Genomic DNA, 21631 nt, shown 5'->3' with positions numbered 1-21631 from the left:
CTTCCCACACTCTAATGAAACGTCAGTTACACTCTAGGTTTTGGCAGTTGAGCTTTTCGGTTCGGCAGTTGGAAATTTTGCTCGTTTTTCGCTTTTTACGTCGCCGTCGTAACGCCGATTCCCCATAAAAGTAATAGCTCCAATGCCGGGAACAAGCCGCACGTTTTGATACCACTTTTGTGGGTGGGCTCGCAGCGGTGCGAGCCGCATTCCGGTCTACGGAAGAATAAGTTATAATATATAAGAGACATTCTATTGGGTGAAGATTAATAGGTGCCTGCCATGCAATGCATGGAGGCAGTGACTGACTTGCTTGCAAGTCAGTCACTGCTCTCCTTATGCATTGCTATGGGCAGGCCCCAACTAGAAAATTCCTGAAGAAATTTAACCGGGGCCTGCCAAAGTGTGCCCGTCGGTTTGGACCCAGCGTTCTGATGCTAAACATTAGCATCCATGCTAAGCTTTGCTAAAAATGACAAAGTATCATATGGAGAATCACAAGAATGTTCACTAACATGAACTTGCACCATTCAGTATGTTAAATTAAGTGTATAAGCTAAAATTAGGAAAAATGCTAATGTTAGAACGAATACTGTCAGTAGAATGTTGACAATCACGAGCATGTTCTCTGTAATTTACTTACTCCATTCACCATACCAAATATCGCTAATAAGTCAGAAATAGCTAATACCTCATTTAAGGTAAAAGGCTAATGCTAACCTGACTAAAAAAGATCAAGCAAGCTAATATCATTGCAGCGCCTGCGGCGCTGCATTAGCCACAAACGAATCTTAAGGCTTTTATTTTGAAATTTTCATTGAGATTAATTTTAAATGGCCAATCTCATCCCATGTTTAACACTGATTGGTTTAAATCAGTCATATAGTGGTCAAAAGAGCAATTACTTGATGGAAAAATTGTCAAGGCTTTTATTTTGAAATTTACATTAAGCTTAATTTTAATGGTAACACTAATCCCATGTGTAACTATGGAGTTTTGAAATCAGTTCTAAAATTCCCAAAAACCAAGTACTTGTCATGGCCAGCTCAGTCCTCCTTAGTAGTAACTGACAGTTCCACCATGTTGTAGTTTCTATATTCACCTATGACCTCTTCTGTAGGCACTGAGTGTTCCGCCATGTTGTAGTTCTAACCTTCAGGAATTGTAGTTCTAAAGAGGAGGTCAACTGTCATGTCAGTGTGACACACAAGGAGAGGCTTAATTCTAAGTGCTTGAAGATGTTAGTTTTTCTGACAGGCCTGAGAGAAATATTCAAGGTTTTATTTTGAAATTTTCATTCAGCTTAATTTAAAGTTTCCACACAAATACTGTGTGTAACAATGGCTGGTTAAAATCAGTGATAAAAAGCCCAAACACAATGTAATTCTAAAGGCCAGCTCATTCCTCCTCAGTAGTAACTGACAGTTCCACCATGTGGTAGTTTTTATATTCACCTATGACCTCTTCTGTAGGCACTGAGTGTTCCGCCATGTTGTAGTTCTAACGTTCAGGAATTGTAGTTCTAAAGAGCAGCTCAGTCCTCCTCAGTAGTAACTGACAGTTCCACCATGTTGTAGTTTTTATATTCACCTATGACCTCTTCTGTAGGCACTGAGTGTTCCGCCATGTTGTAGTTCTAACCTTCAGGAATTGTAGTTCTAAAGAGGAGGTCAACTGTCATGTCAGTGTGACACACAAGGACAGGCTTAATTCTAAGTGCTTGAAGAAGTTAGTTTTTCTGACAGGCCTGAGAGAAATATTCCAGGTTTTATTTCGAAATTTTTATTAAGCTTAATTTAAAATTGCCAAACTATTCCTGTCTGTAACAGTGGTTGCTTACAATTAGTTATAAATGCTCAAACACAATGTAATTCTAAAGGCCAGCTCATTCCTCCTCAGTAGTAACTGACAGTTCCGCCATGTTGTAGTTCTGACAATCAGCTCTGACCTCTTTTGTAGGCACTGAGTGTTCCGCCATGTTGTAGTTCTAACCTTCAGGAATTGTAGTTCTAAAGAGGTCAACAGTCATGTGTGTGAGGCAGAGACAGATTTCTATCTTTGTGAGACAGCTCAGTCAGTTATAATGGAAAAAGCAGCCCGAACAACTCCTTGCCGTTCGGGAACCGTGATACGTATCGGAAAACCGTTTGAAGCGTATGAGAGAGCTATTTTTTGTCTCCGATAGTCCTGCAAATCAAATCTGTAGCTCACTCATAGTAATTGCAGCGATGATATAAAAATGGTGTGTGTTGAGGTCTGAAATTTTCCATAAAAATAATGAAAATATATGGTGGAGAGCGTCAGTTAGGCTGGAACTTGATTTTGCTCTAAAGCACCTTGACAGAAAACCGTAAGCCCTAGAAAAATTTTGAAAACATTTTACCGGAGCAGACATACGTATCGATGTCATGTCCGAGTTTCATACCGATTGCACGATATTTGTGGGCGTGGCGGCGATTTCAAAATTTATTTGGGGTCAGAATCGCACTGCTTCCCACACTCTAACGCAGTGCTTCTCAAATAGTGGGGCGGGCCCCCTTTGGGGGGCGCGGTGCGATAGCTGGGGGGGCGCGTGTGATCCTGGGGAACAGGCTTTTTTTTTTTTTTTTTTTGGCCGAACTAGTATAAAGTGTAATTGCGCACAGTAGGTGGCAGTGGCGCTCTCATTGTTACTTCTGTCACGTTTGCGACAGTGCAACATTTTACGACTTACAAGACAACAGGTTTGCCTTGGTTAGCAGTGTTAAGTCAACAAAAAGCTCCGACTGCGTTCTGTCTATGGCCTCCGTTATTCACAACCCCCAACATGAAAAGTTTTTCACAGGGATGAAAAGAAAAGCAGAGAGAGACAAAGATAATGAGACAACAGAAAGTCAACCGAAAGCTAAGAAGAGGAAATACGACGAAGCGTATTTAGCGCTTGGCTTCACTGTGACTACAGTTGGGGAAGAGGAAAGACCGGTGTGTTTGCTGTGTCTAAAAATGCTCGCAGCGGACAGCATGAAGCCAAATAAATTAGCGCGTCACTTAAACACGTTACATCCCAATCACGCGGATAAGCCGCTAGAGTTTTTTCAGCGAAAAAAAAAAAATGTTAAGGAAAAAATTTTATGCAGAGATGGATAGTCACGGTGGGAGTGGGGGGCGCGAATAGTTTTCTTCTTGCTAGGGGGGCGTAACGGAAAATAATTGAGAAGCACTGCTCTAACGAAACGTCAGTTACACTCTAGGTTTTGGCAGTTGAGCTTTTCGGTTCGGCAGTTGGAAATTTTGCTCGTTTTTTGCTTTTTACGTCGCCGTCATAACGCCGATTCCCCATAAAAGTAATAGCTCCAATGCCGGGAACAAGCCGCACGTTTTGATACCACTTTTGTGGGTGGGCTCGCAGCGGTGCGAGCCGCATTCCGGTCTACGGAAGAAAAATAAAGATCTATAACTAGAAAATTCCTGAAGAAATTTAACCGGGGCCTGCCAAAGTGTGCCCGTCGGTTTGGACCCAGCGTTCTGATGCTAAACATTAGCATCCATGCTAAGCTTTGCTAAAAATGACAAAGTATCATGTGGAGAATCACAAGAATGTTCACTAACATGAACTTGCACCATTCAGTATGTTAAATTAAGTGTATAAGCTAAAATTAGCAAAAATGCTAATGTTAGAATGAATACTGTCAGTAGCATGTGGACAATCACGAGCATGTTCTCTGTAATTTACTTACTCCATTCACCATACCAAATATCGCTAATAAGTCAGAAATAGCTAATACCTCATTTAAGGTAAAAGGCTAATGCTAATGCTCTGCCTTGCTGCGCAAGGCAGAGCCCTAACCTGACTAAAAAAGATCAAGCAAGCTAATATCATTGCAGCGCCTGTGGCGCTGCATTAGCCACAAACGAATCTTAAGGCTTTTATTTTGAAATTTTCATTGAGATTAATTTTAAATGGCCAATTTCATTCCATGTTTAACACTGATTGGTTTAAATCAGTTATATAGTGGTCAAAAGAGCAATTACTTGATGGAAAAATTGTCAAGGCTTTTATTTTGAAATTTACATTAAGCTTAATTTTAATGGTAACACTAATCCCATGTGTAACTATGGAGTTTGGAAATCAGTTCTAAAATTCCCAAAAAACAAGTACTTGTCATGGCCAGCTGATTACTCATCAGTAGTAACTGACAGTTCCACCATGTTGTAGTTTTTATATTCACCTATGACCTCTTCTGTAGGCACTGAGTGTTCCGCCATGTTGTAGTTCTAACCTTCAGGAATTGTAGTTCTAAAGAGGAGGTCAACTGTCATGTCAGTGTGACACAAAAGGAGAGACTTAATTCTAAGTGCTTGAAGAAGTTAGTTCTTCTGACAGGCCTGAGAGAAATATTCAAGGTTTTATTTTGAAATTTTTATTAAGCTTAATTTAAAATTGCCAAACTAATCCTGTCTGTAACAGTGGTTGCTTAAAATCAGTTATAAAAAGCCCAAACACAATGTAATTCTAAAGGCCAGCTCATTCCTCCTCAGCAGTAACTGACAGTTCCGCCATGTTGTAGTTCTGACAATCAGCTCTGACCTCTTTTGTAGGCACTGAGTGTTCCGCCATGTTGTAGTTCTAACCTTCAGGAATTGTAGTTCTAAAGAGGAGGTCAACTGTCATGTCAGTGTGACACACAAGGAGAGACTTAATTATAAATGCTTGAAGAAGTTAGTTTTTCTGACAGGCCTGAGAGAAATATTCAAGGTTTTATTTTGAAATTTTCATTAAGCTTCATTTTAAATGTCCAAAATAATCCAAAGTTTAAAAGTGTTTATGTTAAAAAAGTCACATAATGCCCAAGAGAGCAATTACGTGATATAAAAGAATCTCAGGGCTTTTATTTTGAAATTTTCATTAAGCTTAATTTAAAATTGCCACACTAATCCTGTGTGTAACAATGGTTGCTTAAAATCAGTTATAAAAGCCCAAACAATGTAATTCTAAAGGCCAGCTCATTCCTCCTCAGTATTAACTGACAGTTCCACCATGTTGTAGTTTTTATATTCACCTATGACCTCTTCTGTAGGCACTGAGTGTTCAGCCATGTTGTAGTTCTGACCTTCAGGAATTGTAGTTCTAAAGAGCAGCTCAGTCCTCTTCAGTAGTAACTGACAGTTCCACCATGTTGTAGTTTTTATATTCACCTATAACCTCTTCTGTAGGCACTGAGTGTTCCGCCATGTTGTAGTTCTACCCTTCAGGAATTGTAGTTCTAAAGAGGAGGTCAACTGTCATGTCAGTGTGACACACAAGGAGAGACTTAATTATAAATGCTTGAAGAAGTTAGTTTTTCTGACAGGCCTGAGAGAAATATTCAAGGTTTTATTTTGAAATTTTCATTCAGCTTAATTTAAAATTTCCACACAAATACTGTGTGTAACAATGGTTGGTTAAAATCAGTTATAAAAAGCCCAAACACAATGTAATTCTAAAGGCCAGCTCATTCCTCCTCAGCAGTAACTGACAGTTCCACCATGTTGTAGTTCTGACAATCAGCTCTGACCTCTTCTGTAGGCACTGAGTGTTCCGCCATGTTGTAGTTCTAACCTTCAGGAATTGTAGTTCTAAAGAGGTCAACTGTCATGTGTGTGAGGCAGAGACAGATTTCTATCTTTGTGAGACAGCTCAGTCAGTTATAATGGAAAAAGCAGCCCGAACAACTCCTTGCCGTTCGGGAACCGTGATACGTATCGGAAAACCGTTTGAAGCATATGAGAGAGCTATTTTTTGTCTCCGATTGTCCTGCAAATCAAATCTGTAGCTCATTCACAGTAATTGCAGCGATGAGAGAAAAATGGTGTGCACTGAGGTCTGAAATTTCCCATAAAAGTATTAAAATACATGGTGGAGAGCGTCAGTTAGGCTGGAACTTGATTTTGCTCTGAAGCACCTTGACGGAAAACCGTAAGCCCTAGAAAAATTTTGAAAACATTTTACCGGAGCAGACATTCGTATCGATGTCATGTCCGAGTTTGAGACCGATTGCACGATATTTGTGGGCGTGGCGGCGATTTCAAAATTTATTTGGGGTCAGAAATCCACTTCATTTTTCACTCTAGCGGAGCGGCAGTTGGTGGCAGTTGTGCTCTGCGGTTCGGCAGTTGGAAATTTTGCTCGTTTTTCACTTTTTACGTCGCCGTCGTAACGCCGATTCCCCATAAAAGTAATAGCTCCAATGCCGGGAACGAGCCGCACGTTTTGATACCACTTTTGTGGGTGGGCTCGCAGCGGTGCGACCCGCATTAACGGTAGCGGAAGAAGAAGTTATAATAACTAGAAAATTCCTGAAGAAATTTAACCGGGGCCTGCCAAAGTGTGCCCGTCGGTTTGGACCCAGCGTTCTGATGCTAAACATTAGCATCCATGCTAAAGAAAGCTGCAATGTCATCAATAGCATATGGAGCTTCACAAGCATGACTTACTGCATTCAGGACACTAAATATGGGTAATAAGTAAGGGAAATAGCTAATGCAAGGTAAAAGGCTAATGCTCTGCCTTGCGGAGCAAGGCAGAGCCCTAACCTGAGTGGAAAAGATCATGCAGGATAATCTTATTGCACTGCCTACGGCAGTGCACTGGTGGGGAACAGAGAAATGCTAATGTTTGTGCTAATGCTAATGCACTGTCTTGCTGCGCAAGATAGTGCCCTAACTTGAGAGGAAAAGATAATGCAAGCTAATATCATTGAAGCGCCTGCGGCGCTGCATTAGCCACGGCCGAATCTTAAGGCTTTTATTTTGAAATGTTCAGAATGTTTAATTTTAAATGGTCAATGTAATCCCATGTATAACAGTGATTTGGTTAAATCAGACATATAATGGTCAAAAGAGCACTTATTTAATCTAAAAATTCTCAAGGCTTTTATTTTGAAATTTTTTCAAGCTTAATTTAAAATTTCCACACTAATTCCATGTGTAACAATGGTTGGTTAAAAATAGTTATAAAAGGCCCAAAACACAAGCAGCTCTAAAGTCCAGCTTTTTTCTCTGAGTTCTGCCATGTTAGAACTACAGTGATGCGTTTTTGTAGTCCTAATCAGCTGGCCCCTTTGTGTTCCGTTGCCATGGTAATGGATCCTCTGCCAGCTGTGAGTCAGACAGGGGGAGACTTAATTCTATCAGTTTGAGGCAGCCATTTTGCCTAAAATAGGCATGAGCCAGAAAGGAATCTTAAGGCTTTTATTTTGAAATTTTCATTGAGATTAATTTTAAATGGCCAATCTCATCCCATGTTTAACACTGATTGGGTTAAATCAGTTATATAGTGGTCAAAAGAGCAATTACTTGATGGAAAAATTGTCAAGGCTTTTATTTTGAAATTTACATTAAGCTTAATTTTAATGGTAACACTAATCCCATGTGTAACTATGGAGTTTTGAAATCAGTTCTAAAATTCCCAAAAACCAAGTACTTGTCATGGCCAGCTCATTCCTCCTCAGTAGTAACTGACAGTTCCACCATGTTGTAGTTTTTATATTCACCTATGACCTCTTCTGTAGGCACTGAGTGTTCCGCCATGTTGTAGTTCTAACCTTCAGGAATTGTAGTTCTAAAGAAGAGGTCAACTGTCATGTCAGTGTGACACACAAGGAGAGACTTAATTATAAATGCTTGAAGAAGTTAGTTTTTCTGACAGGCCTGAGAGAAATATTCAAGGTTTTATTTTGAAATTTTTATTCAACTTAATTTAAAGTTTCCACACAAATACTGTGTGTAACAATGGTTGCTTAAAAACAGTTATAAAAAGCCCAAACACAATGTAATTCTAAAGGCCAGCTCATTCCTCCTCAGTAGTAACTGACAGTTCCACCATGTTGTAGTTCTGATAATCAGCTCTGACCTCTTTTGTAGGCACTGAGAGTTCCGCCATGTTGTAGTTCTAACCTGCAGTCATTGTAGTTCTAAAGAGCAGCTCAGTCCTCCTCAGTAGTAACTGACAGTTCCACCATGGTGTAGTTTTTATATTCACCTATGACCTCTTCTGTAGGCACTGAGTGTTCCGCCATGTTGTAGTTCTAACCTTCAGGAATTGTAGTTCTAAAGAGGAGGTTAACTGTCATGTCAGTGTGACACACAAGGAGAGGCTTAATTCTAAGTGCTTGAAGAAGTTAGTTTTTCTGACAGGCCTGAGAGAAATATTCAAGGTTTTATTTCCAAATTTTTATTAAGCTTAATTTAAAATTGCCAAACTAATCCTGTCTGTAACAGAGGTTGCTTACAATCAGTTATAAAAGCCCAAACACAATGTAATTCTAAAGGCCAGCTCATTCCTCCTCAGTAGTAACTGACAGTTCCACCATGTTGTAGTTCTGACAATCAGCTCTGACCTCTTTTGTAGGCACTGAGTGTTCCGCCATGTTGTAGTTCTAACCTTCAGGAATTGTAGTTCTAAAGAGGTCAACTGTCATGTCAGTGTGACACACAAGGAGAGACTTAATTCTAAATGCTTGAAGAAGTTAGTTTTTCTGACAGGCCTGAGAGAAATATTCAAGGTTTTATTTTGAAATTTTCATTCAGCTTAATTTTAAATGTCCAAAATAATCCAAAGTTTAACAGTGGTTTTGTTAAAAAGTCACATAATGCCCAAGAGAGCAATTACGTGATATAAAAGAATCTCAGGGCTTTTATTTTGAAATTTTCATTAAGCTTAATTTAAAATTGCCACACTAATCCTGTGTGTAACAATGGTTGCTTAAAATCAGTTATAAAAAGCCCAAACACAATGTAATTCTAAAGGCCAGCTCATTCCTCCTCAGCAGTAACTCACAGTTCCGCCATGTTGTAGTTCTGACAATCAGCTCTGACCTCTTTTGTAGGCACTGAGTGTTCCGCCATGTTGTAGTTCTAACCTTCAGGAATTGTAGTTCTAAAGAGGTCAACTGTCATGTGTGTGAGGCAGAGACAGATTTCTATCTTTGTGAGACAGCTCAGTCAGTTATAATGGAAAAAGCAGCCCGAACAACTCCTTGCCGTTCGGAAACCGTGATACGTATCGGAAAACCGTTTGAAGCATATGAGAGAGCTATTTTTTGTCTCCGATAGTCCTGCAAATCAGATCTGTAGCTCATTCATAGTAATTACAGCGATGAGAGAAAAATGGTGTGCGCTGAGGTCTGAAATTTTCCAGAAAAGTATGAAAATACATGGTGGAGAGCGTCAGTTAGGCTGGAACTTAATTTTGCTCTAAAGCACCTTGACAGAAAACCGTAAGCCCTAGAAAAATTTTGAAAACATTTTACCGGAGCAAACATTCGTATCTATGTCATGACCGAGTTTGATACCAATAGCACGATATTTGTGGGCGTGGCGGCGATTTCAAAATTTATTTGGGGTCAGAAATCCACTTCATTTTTCACTCTAGCGGAGCGGCAGTTGGTGGCAGTTATGCTGCTGCGTTTCGGCAGTTGGAAATTTCGCTCGTTTTTCGCTTTTTACGTCGCCGTCTTAACGCCGATTCCCCATAAAAGTAATAGCTCCAATGCCGGGAACGAGCCGCACGTTTTGATACCACTTTTGTGGGTGGGCTCGCAGCGGTGCGAGCCGCATTAACGGTAGCGGAAGAAGTTATAACTAGAAAATTCCTGAAGAAATTTAACCGGGGCCTGCCAAAGTGTGCCCGTCGATTTTGACCCAGCGTTCTGATGCTAAACATTAGCATTCATGCTAAAGAAAGCTGCAATGTCATCAATACAATGTGGAGAGTCACAAACATGACTTACTGCATTCAGTATACTAAATATGGGTAATAAGTAAGGGAAATAGCTAATACCTCATGCAAGGTAAAAGGCTAATGCTAATGCTCTGCCTTGCTGCGCAAGGCAGAGCCCTAACCTGAGTGGAAAAGATCATGCAGGATAATCTTATTGCACTGCCTATGGCAGTGCACTGATGGGGAACAGAGAAATGCTAATGTTTGTGCTAATGCTAATGCACTGTCTTGCTGCGCAAGACAGTGCCCTAACTTGAGAGGAAAAGATAATGCAAGCTAATATCATTGCAGCGCCTGCGGCGCTGCATTAGCCACGGCCGAATCTTAAGGCTTTTATTTTGAAATGTTCAGAATGTTTCATTTTAAATGGTCAATGTAATCCCATGTATAACAGTGATTTGGTTAAATCAGACATATAATGGTCAAAAGAGCACTTATTTAATGTAAAAATTGTCAAGGCTTTTATTTTGAAATGTTTTTAATGTTAATTTAAAATTTCCACACTTATTCCATGTGTAACAATGGTTGGTTAAAAATAGTTATAAAAGGCCCAAAACACAAGCAGTTCTAAAGTCCAGCTTTTTTCTCTGAGTTCTGCCATAGTTAGAACTACAGTGATGCGTTTTTGTAGTCCTAATCAGCTGGCCCCTTTGTGTTCCGTTGCCATGGTAATGGATCCTCTGCCAGCTGTGAGTCAGACAGGGGGAGACTTAATTCTATCAGTTTGAGGCAGCCATTTTCACTAAAATAGGCATGAGCCAGAAAGTAATCTTAAGGCTTTTATTTTGAAATTTTCATTGAGATTAATTTTAAATGGCCAATCTCATCCCATGTTTAACACTGATTGGGTTAAATCAGTTATATAGTGGTCAAAAGAGCAATTACTTGATGGAAAAATTGTCAAGGCTTTTATTTTGAAATTTACATTAAGCTTAATTTTAATGGTAACACTAATCCCATGTGTAACTATGGAGTTTTGAAATCAGTTCTAAAATTCCCAAAAACCAAGTACTTGTCATGGCCAGCTCATTCCTCCTCAGCAGTAACTGACAGTTCCGCCATGTTGTAGTTCTGACAATCAGCTCTGACCTCTTTTGTAGGCACTGAGTGTTCCGCCATGTTGTAGTTCTAACCTGCAGTCATTGTAGTTCTAAAGAGGAGGTCAACTGTCATGTCAGTGTGACACACAAGGAGAGACTTAATTTTAAATGCTTGAAGATGTTAGTTTTTCTGACAGGCCTGAGAGAAATATTCAAGGTTTTATTTTGAAATTTTCATTCAGCTTAATTTAAAATTGCCACACAAATACTGTGTGTAACAATGGTTGGTTAAAATCAGTTATAAAAAGCCCAAACACAATGCAATTCTAAAGGCCAGCTCATTCCTCCTCAGTAGTACCTGACAGTTCCACCATGTTGTAGTTCTGACAATCAGCTCTGAGCTCTTTTGTAGGCACTGAGTGTTTCGCCATGTTGTAGTTCTAACCTTCAGGAATTGTAGTTCTAAAGAGGTCAACTGTCATGTGTGTGAGGCAGAGACAGATTTCTATCTTTGTGAGACAGCTCAGTCAGTTATAATGGAAAAAGCAGCCCGAACAACTCCTTGCCGTTCGGAAACCGTGATACGTATCGGAAAACCGTTTGAAGCATATGAGAGAGCTATTTTTTGTCTCCGATAGTCCTGCAAATCATATCTGTAGCTCATTCATAGTAATTACAGCGATGAGAGAAAAATGGTGTGCACTGAGGTCTGAAATTTCCCATAAAAGTATTAAAATATATGGTGGAGAGCGTCAGTTAGGCTGGAACTTGATTTTGCTCTGAAGCACCTTGACGGAAAACCGTAAGCCCTAGAAAAATTTTGAAAACATTTTACCGGAGCTGACATTCGTATCTATGTTATGTCCGAGTTTGAGACCGATTGCACGATATTTGTGGGCGTGGCGGCGATTTCAAAATTTATTTGGGGTCAGAAATCCACTTCATTTTTCACTCTAGCGGAGCGGCAGTTGGTGGCAGTTATGCTCTGCGGTTCGGCAGTTGGAAATTTTGCTCGTTTTTCGCTTTTTACGTCGCCGTCGTAACGCCGATTTCCCATAAAAGTAATAGCTCCAATGCCGGGAACGAGCCGCACGTTTTGATACCACTTTTGTGGGTGGGCTCGCAGCGGTGCGAGCCGCATTCCGGTCTACGGAAGAATAAGTTATAATAATAATAATAATAAAGAGGCGTTCTATTAGGTGTAGATTAATAGGTGCCTGCCATGCAATGCATGGAGGCAGTGACTGACTTGCTTCGCAAGTCAGTCACTGCTCTCCTTATGCATTGCTAGGCAGGCCCCAATAATAATAATAAAGAGGCGTTCTATTAGGTGTAGATTAATAGGTGCCTGCCATGCAATGCATGGAGGCAGTGACTGACTTGCTTCGCAAGTCAGTCACTGCTCTCCTTATGCATTGCTATGGGCAGGCCCCAATAATAATAATAATAAAGAGGCGTTCTATTGGGTGAAGATTAATAGGTGCCTGCCATGCAATGCATGGAGGCAGTGACTGACTTGCTTCGCAAGTCAGTCACTGCTCTCCTTATGCATTGCTATGGGCAGGCCCCAATAATAATAAAGAGGCGTTCTATTGGGTGTAGAATAATAGGTGCCTGCCATGCAATGCATGGAGGCAGTTACTGACTTGCTTCGCAAGTCAGTAACTGCTCTCCTTATGCATTGCTATGGGCAGGGCCCCAATAATAATAATAAAGAGACATTCTATTGGGTGAAGATTAATAGGTGCCTGCCATGCAATGCATGGAGGCAGTGACTGACTTGCTTCGCAAGTCAGTCACTGCTCTCCTTATGCATTGCTATGGGCAGGCCCCAATAAAGAGGCATTCTATTAGGTGAAGAACAATAGGTGCCTGCCATGCAATGCATGGAGGCAGTTACTGACTTGCTTCGCAAGTCAGTAACTGCTCTCCTTATGCATTGCTATGGGCAGGGCCCCAATAAAGAGGCATTCTATTAGGTGTAGATTAATAGGTGCCTGCCATGCAATGCATGGAGGCAGTTACTGACTTGCTTCGCAAGTCAGTAACTGCTCTCCTTATGCATTGCTAGGCAGGCCCCAATAAGAGATGAGATATATATTTTTTTACCAAATTATCACCCAGATCATTTTTTTTTTACTGAATTATTATTATACTGAATTACTTGCTGAATTTAGTGAAAACATATCTACTAAAGTAGATAAATATGTGAATAAAAAAGTTCTACCAGTTTAATTTTTCTTTAAATTAATATTTAAAAAGCACCAATTTGTTTCTGTGCTAACATAGCAGAAATGTTACCAAGTTGGCAACAGTAGGCTAAGTATTGTGAAGCGTAGCCCTCTCTCAAACCCTTGTTGTTGAAGAAAACATTGGTGGATAAGTTTGGGTTCACATGTACATATTGACCAATCATCAATCACCCAAAATTAAGGACATTGGTCAATCAAACCCCTACAAACCCCTCTTGTCCTCTCCTCCAAGGCCAAGTCCATGGAGGAAACTGAAGAGCACATGGATCACTCTTCTGAAGTGTTTGTGATATTTGGTCAAGTTTAATGCATTGATGCTTTTGAAGAAAAATTGCTGAATGGTTAAGATGAAAGCACAAAACTTAATGATGTTTGATAAATGATGAATACTTTGTGTTGTACCAAAACATAAAAAAGAAGTTCTGCTGGACCAAGTTCAGAAGACTGCAAAGGACCCAACGTTGCTGTTTGGAGATCAATTATTTAATATTTAAAATAATGGATATTTAAATAATTAATTATTTAAAATTTATTATTGCAAGACATTTTAAATATAAATTTTCTGCTTCAAATTTTCCAAACGACACTCCATGATTGCAAAGTGAGAAGAGTTTTTCTGAGGTGGTAGGAAATGAAGCATTGTGTGCAAAGAGAAGATGAGGCTGCTGACATCCGTGTGCAAACATGCTGCGTTTTTTAGGACGGCTATCATAAACTTGTGCCTGCTGGGTTACACATGACAACATGTTCATCTGCAGGAACACAAACATTTGCTGCTCTGATCTCAAGCTATTCCTAAGCCTCCAGATTTGTTCTTTTCAGAGAACCTGCATCACATCGACAACAAACTGCTCATTTGTTTCCATTTGTCTCATCACTGTATAACTGTACCTCAGCTCTCCATATTCCTTTGGTCTGACGGTTTGTTTAGCAGTTTGTCATCCAGTATTTTCTGCGGCACACACTCAAATATTCCCACGGTGGAAGCAAAATGCCAAAAAAACCCACACGATATGGAGGTGTGAATGCAAAGTTATGAAACGACTCAGTGCTGATGATGGCTGAGATCTCCACTTACTGCTCATGACTGACTAATACTGTCTAATGTATACAATGGAGTGAAGTGAATGAGTGACAGAGGCTGTGATTTCACATGCAGGTTTTTTTTCTGCGCTCTGAGAAGATGAAGAAGACAGTTTTCAAAGATTTAATTTTTTTTTTTTTGCAGAGCTCTGTCAGGGTTTTTGTGTTATTGTTTTCACAGGTTAACAATGTTTTTCTATATTGTCCCATGCCTTTGGGATATCACTCATTGTTTACTGGTCTTAATTTATTTTTGTTTGCTTGAGCCAAGTTGGATCTTTTCTTTCTGCTTCAAGTCCTGGCAAGGAGTGACAATGTGCAACATGGAGTTTAAAAACTCTCAGGTGTTTAACAAATTCTGCAGTACGACACTCATCAGCCTTCCTGCTGGTAAGTCTTTGTACAGCCCCAGTAGGACAGCACTTAGTCTGGAGCTGGAGGATTTCACATGGTGAGAGCAGACAAAGAGAGGAATCCTTGGCTAGTTCACTTCTCACAATGTTTCTAAACTGTAGAGTCCTGGTCCTTTTTTATGCGCTAATCTTTTCAGCTCAGCTCAATGGCTTTCTGCTGGATTTTAGTGTGTGGAGTCACTTGGGCATAGAAGAAGGCTGATTATTGTGCCTGAGCTGTGGTTGAAGCTTCGAAGCTAATACTGCCTAAAATTTAAATGAAGTTCTGAAACCCATGCAATATTACCTTTTCTTTATTTCATTTAGCCATATTTCAGTTAATATTGGAGCCTAAAACAATGCCACAACTCATCATCTATCTGGATGTTGTAATGGTTGACTTCAACAAACCCATTTAAAGGGGTTTGTTGAAGCCAGGCACATGTTGCCATTTTACCTTGTGCTGTAAAATGGCACATAATGGACATCAAAACACTTGTAAAAAATTATGTCCATATTAATTTTGACTTAAAATAAATTTGAGTTCACAATCTAACACCTTGAATTTGGGCTCTCCTACAAAGAGCTACTTCTCTTTGTAATTGGCATCACTGTTGGAAACTAACAGTTGTTTGCTGAACTGTTGCCATGGAGCTTGGTGTATTTATGGATGCAAATGTGTTTTATGTGTGTTTGTGTACCTGGCTGCAGTCCATCACCTCCCCCGTCAGGGCTGACAGACACCTACAGGAACCCAACCTCATTGTTTTTCATGTCGAATGTGCCGCAGCAAACAATACGAGCAGCTGCCATGGAGGCTTGAAATAAACATTAGCATGGAGACATCAGCAGCACCAACGTCAAGGTGGTTTATGTCCACAGGGACAATCACAGATTTACTCTGATGGACAGAGCTACTAGGAGCTACTGTTAATAGTAGTTAATTATTCTCATTGCTAATTAATTAAATAGACAAAAAAAAAAGCTGGCACATTCTGCTGATTTTTCATTTAACCAAGTAAGCCTTTTTTATACACTGTTAGAAATACATTAAATAATTGTTTTTCAAGGAAATATTTTGTTGCCTGAAATGCTATAATGTAGCATTCCTGTAGTGTACACTTAATCATTTGTAGCAAAGGATGCATCTCCAGATACAAATATCATTCCATCGTGTGAAAAAATCAACTTTGCTTGATTTAGCATCTGTACATGTGGGGTCAACCTGCTGACTATTTTTTGGATTAGTAAACTAAGAATTGCATAGCAACCTTTTGATTAATAGATTTTTAACGCATTTTGAGCCTAGTGGAGCTAAAACTGCCACTTGATGAGAATATATTTACAGATCATTTATATTTCTATTTTAAAAGCACATTTATTAATATTTTTTAACAGTTTTGGTTTAATTACTGCTCTTACTGTCCTTTCACCAAATGATCTTGGTGAAAGGACTCTTTGTGGATTCTTTGCATGCAAGACTTCTACAGTTAACAATTAATTGATACTGACATTGAACATGACATCATATATCTGGACAAAGCAGGCAGCCCTGAGGATCTGTTCTCCAGAACATTTAACATAATTCATCCTGATTTACTTCCAGAAGACACAGGTGGAAGCCTCAACAATCACCTGGATGAATATGTAACCAGGTGGTCAGGAGCCCCACAGGGAGCTGTTCCGGCCTCATTTCTTTTCATTCTGTGCTCTTCAGACTTCCATTACAAAACAATCTGCTTTCATCTGCAAAAATACTCAGGGGACGCTGGAGGATTCTTTATAAAGTCAAGAAAATTATGAACGACACTGACCATTCTAGTGTCATTTACAACCGAGGTTCTTCAGTTTGAGGCTTTTTCAGAGTTGCTGTATTACAAACTGCTACAAGAGATCCTTCCTGGCCACAACCATGAGCATCTATGAAGAAGTAACTTGGACAGTATTTAATTCCCCTTTGGGATTAATAAGTGTTTGCTTAATTTGATTTGAAAAAGTTGAAATCGCCATAGTAACCACTGTTTTAGCGACACTCTTCCATTACTAAGCAGCTACTTCTTTCTTATATTCTTCTATCATGAATTCACTTCCACAACAAGGCAGCAGGAAGTTGGTTTGCTCACTGTTTTCAGGCAGCAGCTGCATGCTTTTAAATTAAGATATTTTTTCATCTTTTTTTCTTTTTTTTAATGTTTTTTTCTCATTTCTATGTCCTTTGCATTTTGAAGGACTCTACAGTCCAATAACTTCTGTTGTCTTAATCTCTGTGAGGAAAATCACAACTTCCTTCTCTTCTTCCTTCCCCTTCTGGCCGATTAAATATTAAGCTGTGAGGGCATTAATATATTTCTTTGCTGATTTAAACCAGCTCACTGGAGCCTTGAACATCAGCGCTGAAATGATTTACAGAGGAACAAGAAGCCTAATTTCCTCAGAGGTGCATATTTCCCTCTTCCCCCTGAAACATTTGAGATTAGAGTATCTCCACAGCTCTCTTTTATTTGCGTTATCTATGACTGAATTGTGCAGCTTTATTCCTGCTGCTGCCTGGTTACTGGAGCTCTTCATCAATCTGCCTTGTGAGCAAGACTCCATCCTTTTGTTTTATCCTCTTTGTGATTCTCTGCTCATTACACACCTCTGACAGAAGTTTCTTTAAGTGTCTCATTTCCTTTTTCTCTTCTTGTTTTGTTAGTAGACTGATAAAGGAAGTCTAAAAGACTTCCTTTATCAGTCTGTTTATTTCTGCTTTGCTCTGCAGATGACCATAAATTCTCAGTATTTAACATATATTTTGTCCACTGACGAAGGATGCTGAATGATCAATGATAAATGTATAAGTTGATTCGCATTTAATGCTGCACACCAGCTGTTCAATTATTTTGCTACATCTCTGCATTTTATTTTCTGGATTCTTTGCACGGAAGACTGCTTAGGATCCTGGTGTTTTGAGGCTAAATTTCTTCTAAGAAACAGAGTTTTTACCTTTATGAGGAAGGGAACGGTAAAGCAGCGCCTAAAGCTCATAAATAAATTTAGATTAAAAAGCTGCGCAGTTCTTCTTTAGGCAGAACGTCTGAGGATTTTAATTTTCTAGGAGATTAACTACTTACTGCTCATAATTTTGGTGTGTGAAGGAGGGAAAATGTTGTTTGTCTCAAAGTACCTTAAAATGCCATTTGTTTTCAATGTGTTTGAATTTCAGCAGCCAAGAAGGTTTTCACTGAGAGAATAATACAATACTTGAGAGGTTCAGTGGCGACACTGGAGCAAATCTGCTCTGCTGACTACATCAAATTAGGGTTCTGACCATGTTGTCACTCATTTTGTCAAAGGTCAGCATCCACCGCCAATGCCCATGCCTCAGTTGCAGCTGTCATCGTGATGTTTTTTGGGGTGCCCGAGACACCCAAAAAGCCAGAAACTGACTGTGCGTAATGCAGAGGAACATGTTTAAAGTTTAATCTAAAAGAGGCTAATGTGAACTGACAGTAAACTGTAAATGTAAGGTTTGCGGGTGAAATTCTGATCTTGACATTTCCAAGATCAGAATTTCCACACGTGAAAAAGTTAGAAACATAGCCTCCATTTGCATTCAACTGTCTATTATGTATATTGCAGGGATAAAAGTGCCATTTTTATCAAGTAACTATGTTACCTTCAGTTGACATAAAAATGCTTTAAACATCAAACATAACTTAAAATAAAATTGAAATTTAATGACTTAAATGGGGTCTCTGTCTCCTTAAGAAGCTCCTACTCTTTCCGAACCCTTGCTTTCAGAACGTCATCACAACATTCCTCTAACCATTGAACAATTTTCTTACCAGTGTTTTACTGAGAATTGGTTTGTTCACTCTTTTTGCATTTACAACTCCTGAAACAAACTTTCCAGACGAATGAACTAGTGTTCAAATAATGTGGATAAACAATTATTGGCTGGTGTGAATCCAGCCTAAGAAAGCTGTGCTGAAACAAATTTCTGGACATAAAACATTGCTTACCTGGCATGCTGACCCAGTTGGCTTGTGGCATCGGATGAGGAACCGGCAGAGCGACGGGTGCCGCCAGCATCTGAGAAGGGCAGATCTGCGGAGGCGGCTCCCTCTGCACCTGCAGAGGCTGTGCCGGTGGCGGCGCCGATGGGTATCCGGCAGTATGAGAAGAAAGTGGCTCCATCTCCACAGCCCGCAAACATTGTTCTCTGAGTCTGTCCTCTCTGTGCCGCTTCAGCCGGCGCTGTAAAAAGCTGCAGAAGCAGCACAGCATAACGATGAGGGCCCAGACCAACCAGAAGCCAGCGAAACAGGCCAGGAAGGTGTAGGTGCCCTGGGACATCACCATGACGGTGACAAGAAGAGTAGTGACTTCTCCACCCCAGGAGATAAAAAATGTTCTTTAAAACTTTTCTTCAGAAAAGTGAAAGGGAGAACAGGCCATACAAGTTCATAAAGCTTGAGACAGATTGAAAAGTACCCTAAACGTCACATGTTTGATAACTGATATAAGTCAAAGTATCAAATTAAAAATAAGGACGAATGTTTGTGATGGACGTTATTATAACAGCTAAAAACAATAAATGTTATAGTTTCAAATGTGTTAATAGTAAATCAATCAAATTCTTAAAAGCAGTTGCGGTTTATGTTGCTCTCCTCCAAATTTTACTATTTCATAAGGTTACAACTAATGATTAGTAATTGATTACCCAGACAATTAATCAGATCAATAAAAAAGCATACTTTTAAGATCTTTAAGCATATTTAAGCCTTTTTTATGCAATATTAGAAATGCATTAAAAGATGCAAATCAACAAATGCACTTCCTTTTTAAATAATAAAGAATTTATTGCTTAATACAGCAAACAGCTTGATGATGTGCAATTTGACTATTTCTTTGCATTAACTGATTATTAAATGAATAGCAAAGGAGTTTAAGTGATTTTGTTCTTTACAAAATTTGAACCAGGTGACGCCTGAACTGAGTTCTTTGCAGAACATATTTACAAAGGATTTTTGTTCTAAATGCAAATGTATATATTTTGTACAGTTTTGGCGTAAACATCCACTTAAAGCCCCCACGCCGCTCCTCAGGATCTACACGAATGAAAACATTTTCCTATCAGAGAAAAAACTAATGGTCTTCTTTCAGGTTGTGATCTTTGGAGAGTTGAATGGAGGCAACATCCAATCAGAAGCGCCAAAATCCACAGAAGTGATGCCTTCATCGGCACACAGCCCAACAGCTGGTCCCTTTAGGGAGTCTGGGGTCCCTCCCACACTGTCGGGAAGCCGAATTCCTCCCCCTTAGATCCCAGCGGGACTCTTGATTCTCCCAGTGCTCTGCGAACAGAAACAGACATTTCTGATATAGGGAGGAATAGACGCAGACTGTTTAGTTGCTGGGATCAGATTTATGCCCACAGAGGAGCTTTGAGATAAAATATCCAAAGTGAAGGAGGTAACTGAAAGCTTACATCTCAAACTTATGAGGTTCAGGTATTACTTTTAGGTTAAAAACAAATCTGGGTTCTTTCTGAGTACCTCAACTTCCTCCCAGAGTTCAAAAACAGAACTGTTGGCTGATGCTTGTCTCGCATGTTTCTGTGTAGCATCATGTCATGATGTTGTGACCAGCATTAAACTGGTCACAACATTATAACATGATATAAAGCTCAAAAAAGTTGATTTTACACAATACTGCCTCTTTAAAGTTTGCAACATTTGCTGCGGTTCGCTTTCACACTGTCAAACAGAACAAACTATTTGAATAACCTGTTCCCCGCCCTCACCTGGACCAAGAACCACTGAAGGAAATAACATGAAAACCTCTGAAGACGACACTGAGTGCAACATCCCTTATCATAAAATATGAACAAAAATGGAGTGGTGTCAGACTTTAGCGACTGTAGGATTTCTCTTTTGCATTTGGCAAAAGACCATGAGCCATTTCTCCTATAGTAGAGCTGGACTCTTGTGCTTGTTTTTGTGTTATTTAAATTTTTTATTTCAGAATGTCCTGCACTGTAATCCATTTCCTGCAAGTACCCATACAGATCGGGGTACCCATCTCCAACCCTGCAAGGAGAAGCAGATATTGACAACAAATGGATAAACGTTTTTTAAGGCACAAAAGCACAAAACTAAATCTAATGAACAACAGAAAATCCTGATATTTCTGTCCTGTTTCTCCACAGTGATTCACAGACTTTTCTGTTCAGTTTAAGGATTAATTCTGAGCACTGAAGTTCCCCCAGGGCTCCATGTCAACCACCCCAAACAAACCTGACAGAGAGTCAGTCCAGATCTGACTCTTTGTGGAGATGGCGCTGTTAACATTTATTTCAGATATTTTTACAACAAACTCTTTGTGTGTCTGTCTCCTTTCTGGGAAGTGTTTAGTATAGTTTAGTCACTCTAGCAACAACCTATTAAGTAATTTGTGCAGTAGCAGTTTTGCCACTGTGTCTCATAACTGCCTAAAAATAAAAACGGAGTGAAAGGAGAAAATAAATACATCTCAAGAGGAAAGTGGATAAAACAGTTCATCACAGTTAACAGTTTAACAAATAACTTGTCAGGGTGCCTGTGTGAGAGTGCATGTGTGTGAGTGCGAGTGTCACATCTCGTCCAGAGAGGATCTTGGTGAAGAGCCGGAGGAGTCTGCACAGGTGGAGATAGATCATCAGCCTCATCAGAGCGCGCTGGGATTTAGGACCGGCAGATCTTTCCTTCAGTGCTAGATGATTACGCTCATCGGTCGTCACTCTGGTCGTCTCTCGTTTTGCAGTCGCTAAGAATTGTTCCTGAGTTACCTGAAGCTTCCTGATCTTTGTATTTTTGCCACCTCCAGGTTTGTCCCTCCGCTCGTGAATCTTCCTGCAAGTATCAGCCTGCCTGCTCCGCTGCCTTCCCTGTCACTACTCACTCCGGCAAGCCTCCGGTGCTCTGTATTGCCCCACCTCGTACTCACCACTGGGACCGCCGAACCACTCTCCACTCAGGACCCTGGCACCTCTACCCCACGCCTCAGCGAACCTTCGTGAAGTAAGCCCGTACCACTTCCCTCTCAATCTGTCCGTTCACTTCCAGCCATCTAAATCAGTTCTCATTTCAGGCCTTCCTGGTC

General features: G+C 40.0%; 1 protein-coding gene across 1 annotated transcript in view; it reads right to left on the bottom strand.

Moving 5' to 3' along the window:
- Positions 1 to 19130, bottom strand: part of LOC129370632 (proline-rich protein 7) — a 54275-nt gene extending 35145 nt beyond the window's left edge. The window contains exon 1 of the mRNA XM_055046740.1: positions 18511 to 19130. Coding sequence (XP_054902715.1) covers positions 18511 to 18850 — 340 coding nt within the window. The 5' untranslated portion in view covers positions 18851 to 19130. The remainder of the gene's footprint in view (positions 1 to 18510) is intronic.
- Between the last annotated feature and the right edge of the window lie 2501 nt (positions 19131 to 21631).

This window comes from Poeciliopsis prolifica, unplaced genomic scaffold, assembly GCF_027474105.1.
Source record: "Poeciliopsis prolifica strain line A6 unplaced genomic scaffold, Auburn_PproV2 SCAFFOLD024, whole genome shotgun sequence".
Classification (NCBI taxonomy): domain Eukaryota; kingdom Metazoa; phylum Chordata; class Actinopteri; order Cyprinodontiformes; family Poeciliidae; genus Poeciliopsis; species Poeciliopsis prolifica.
Note: the sequence above shows the minus strand (reverse complement) of the source record. Positions and strands in the feature narration are given on the sequence as shown.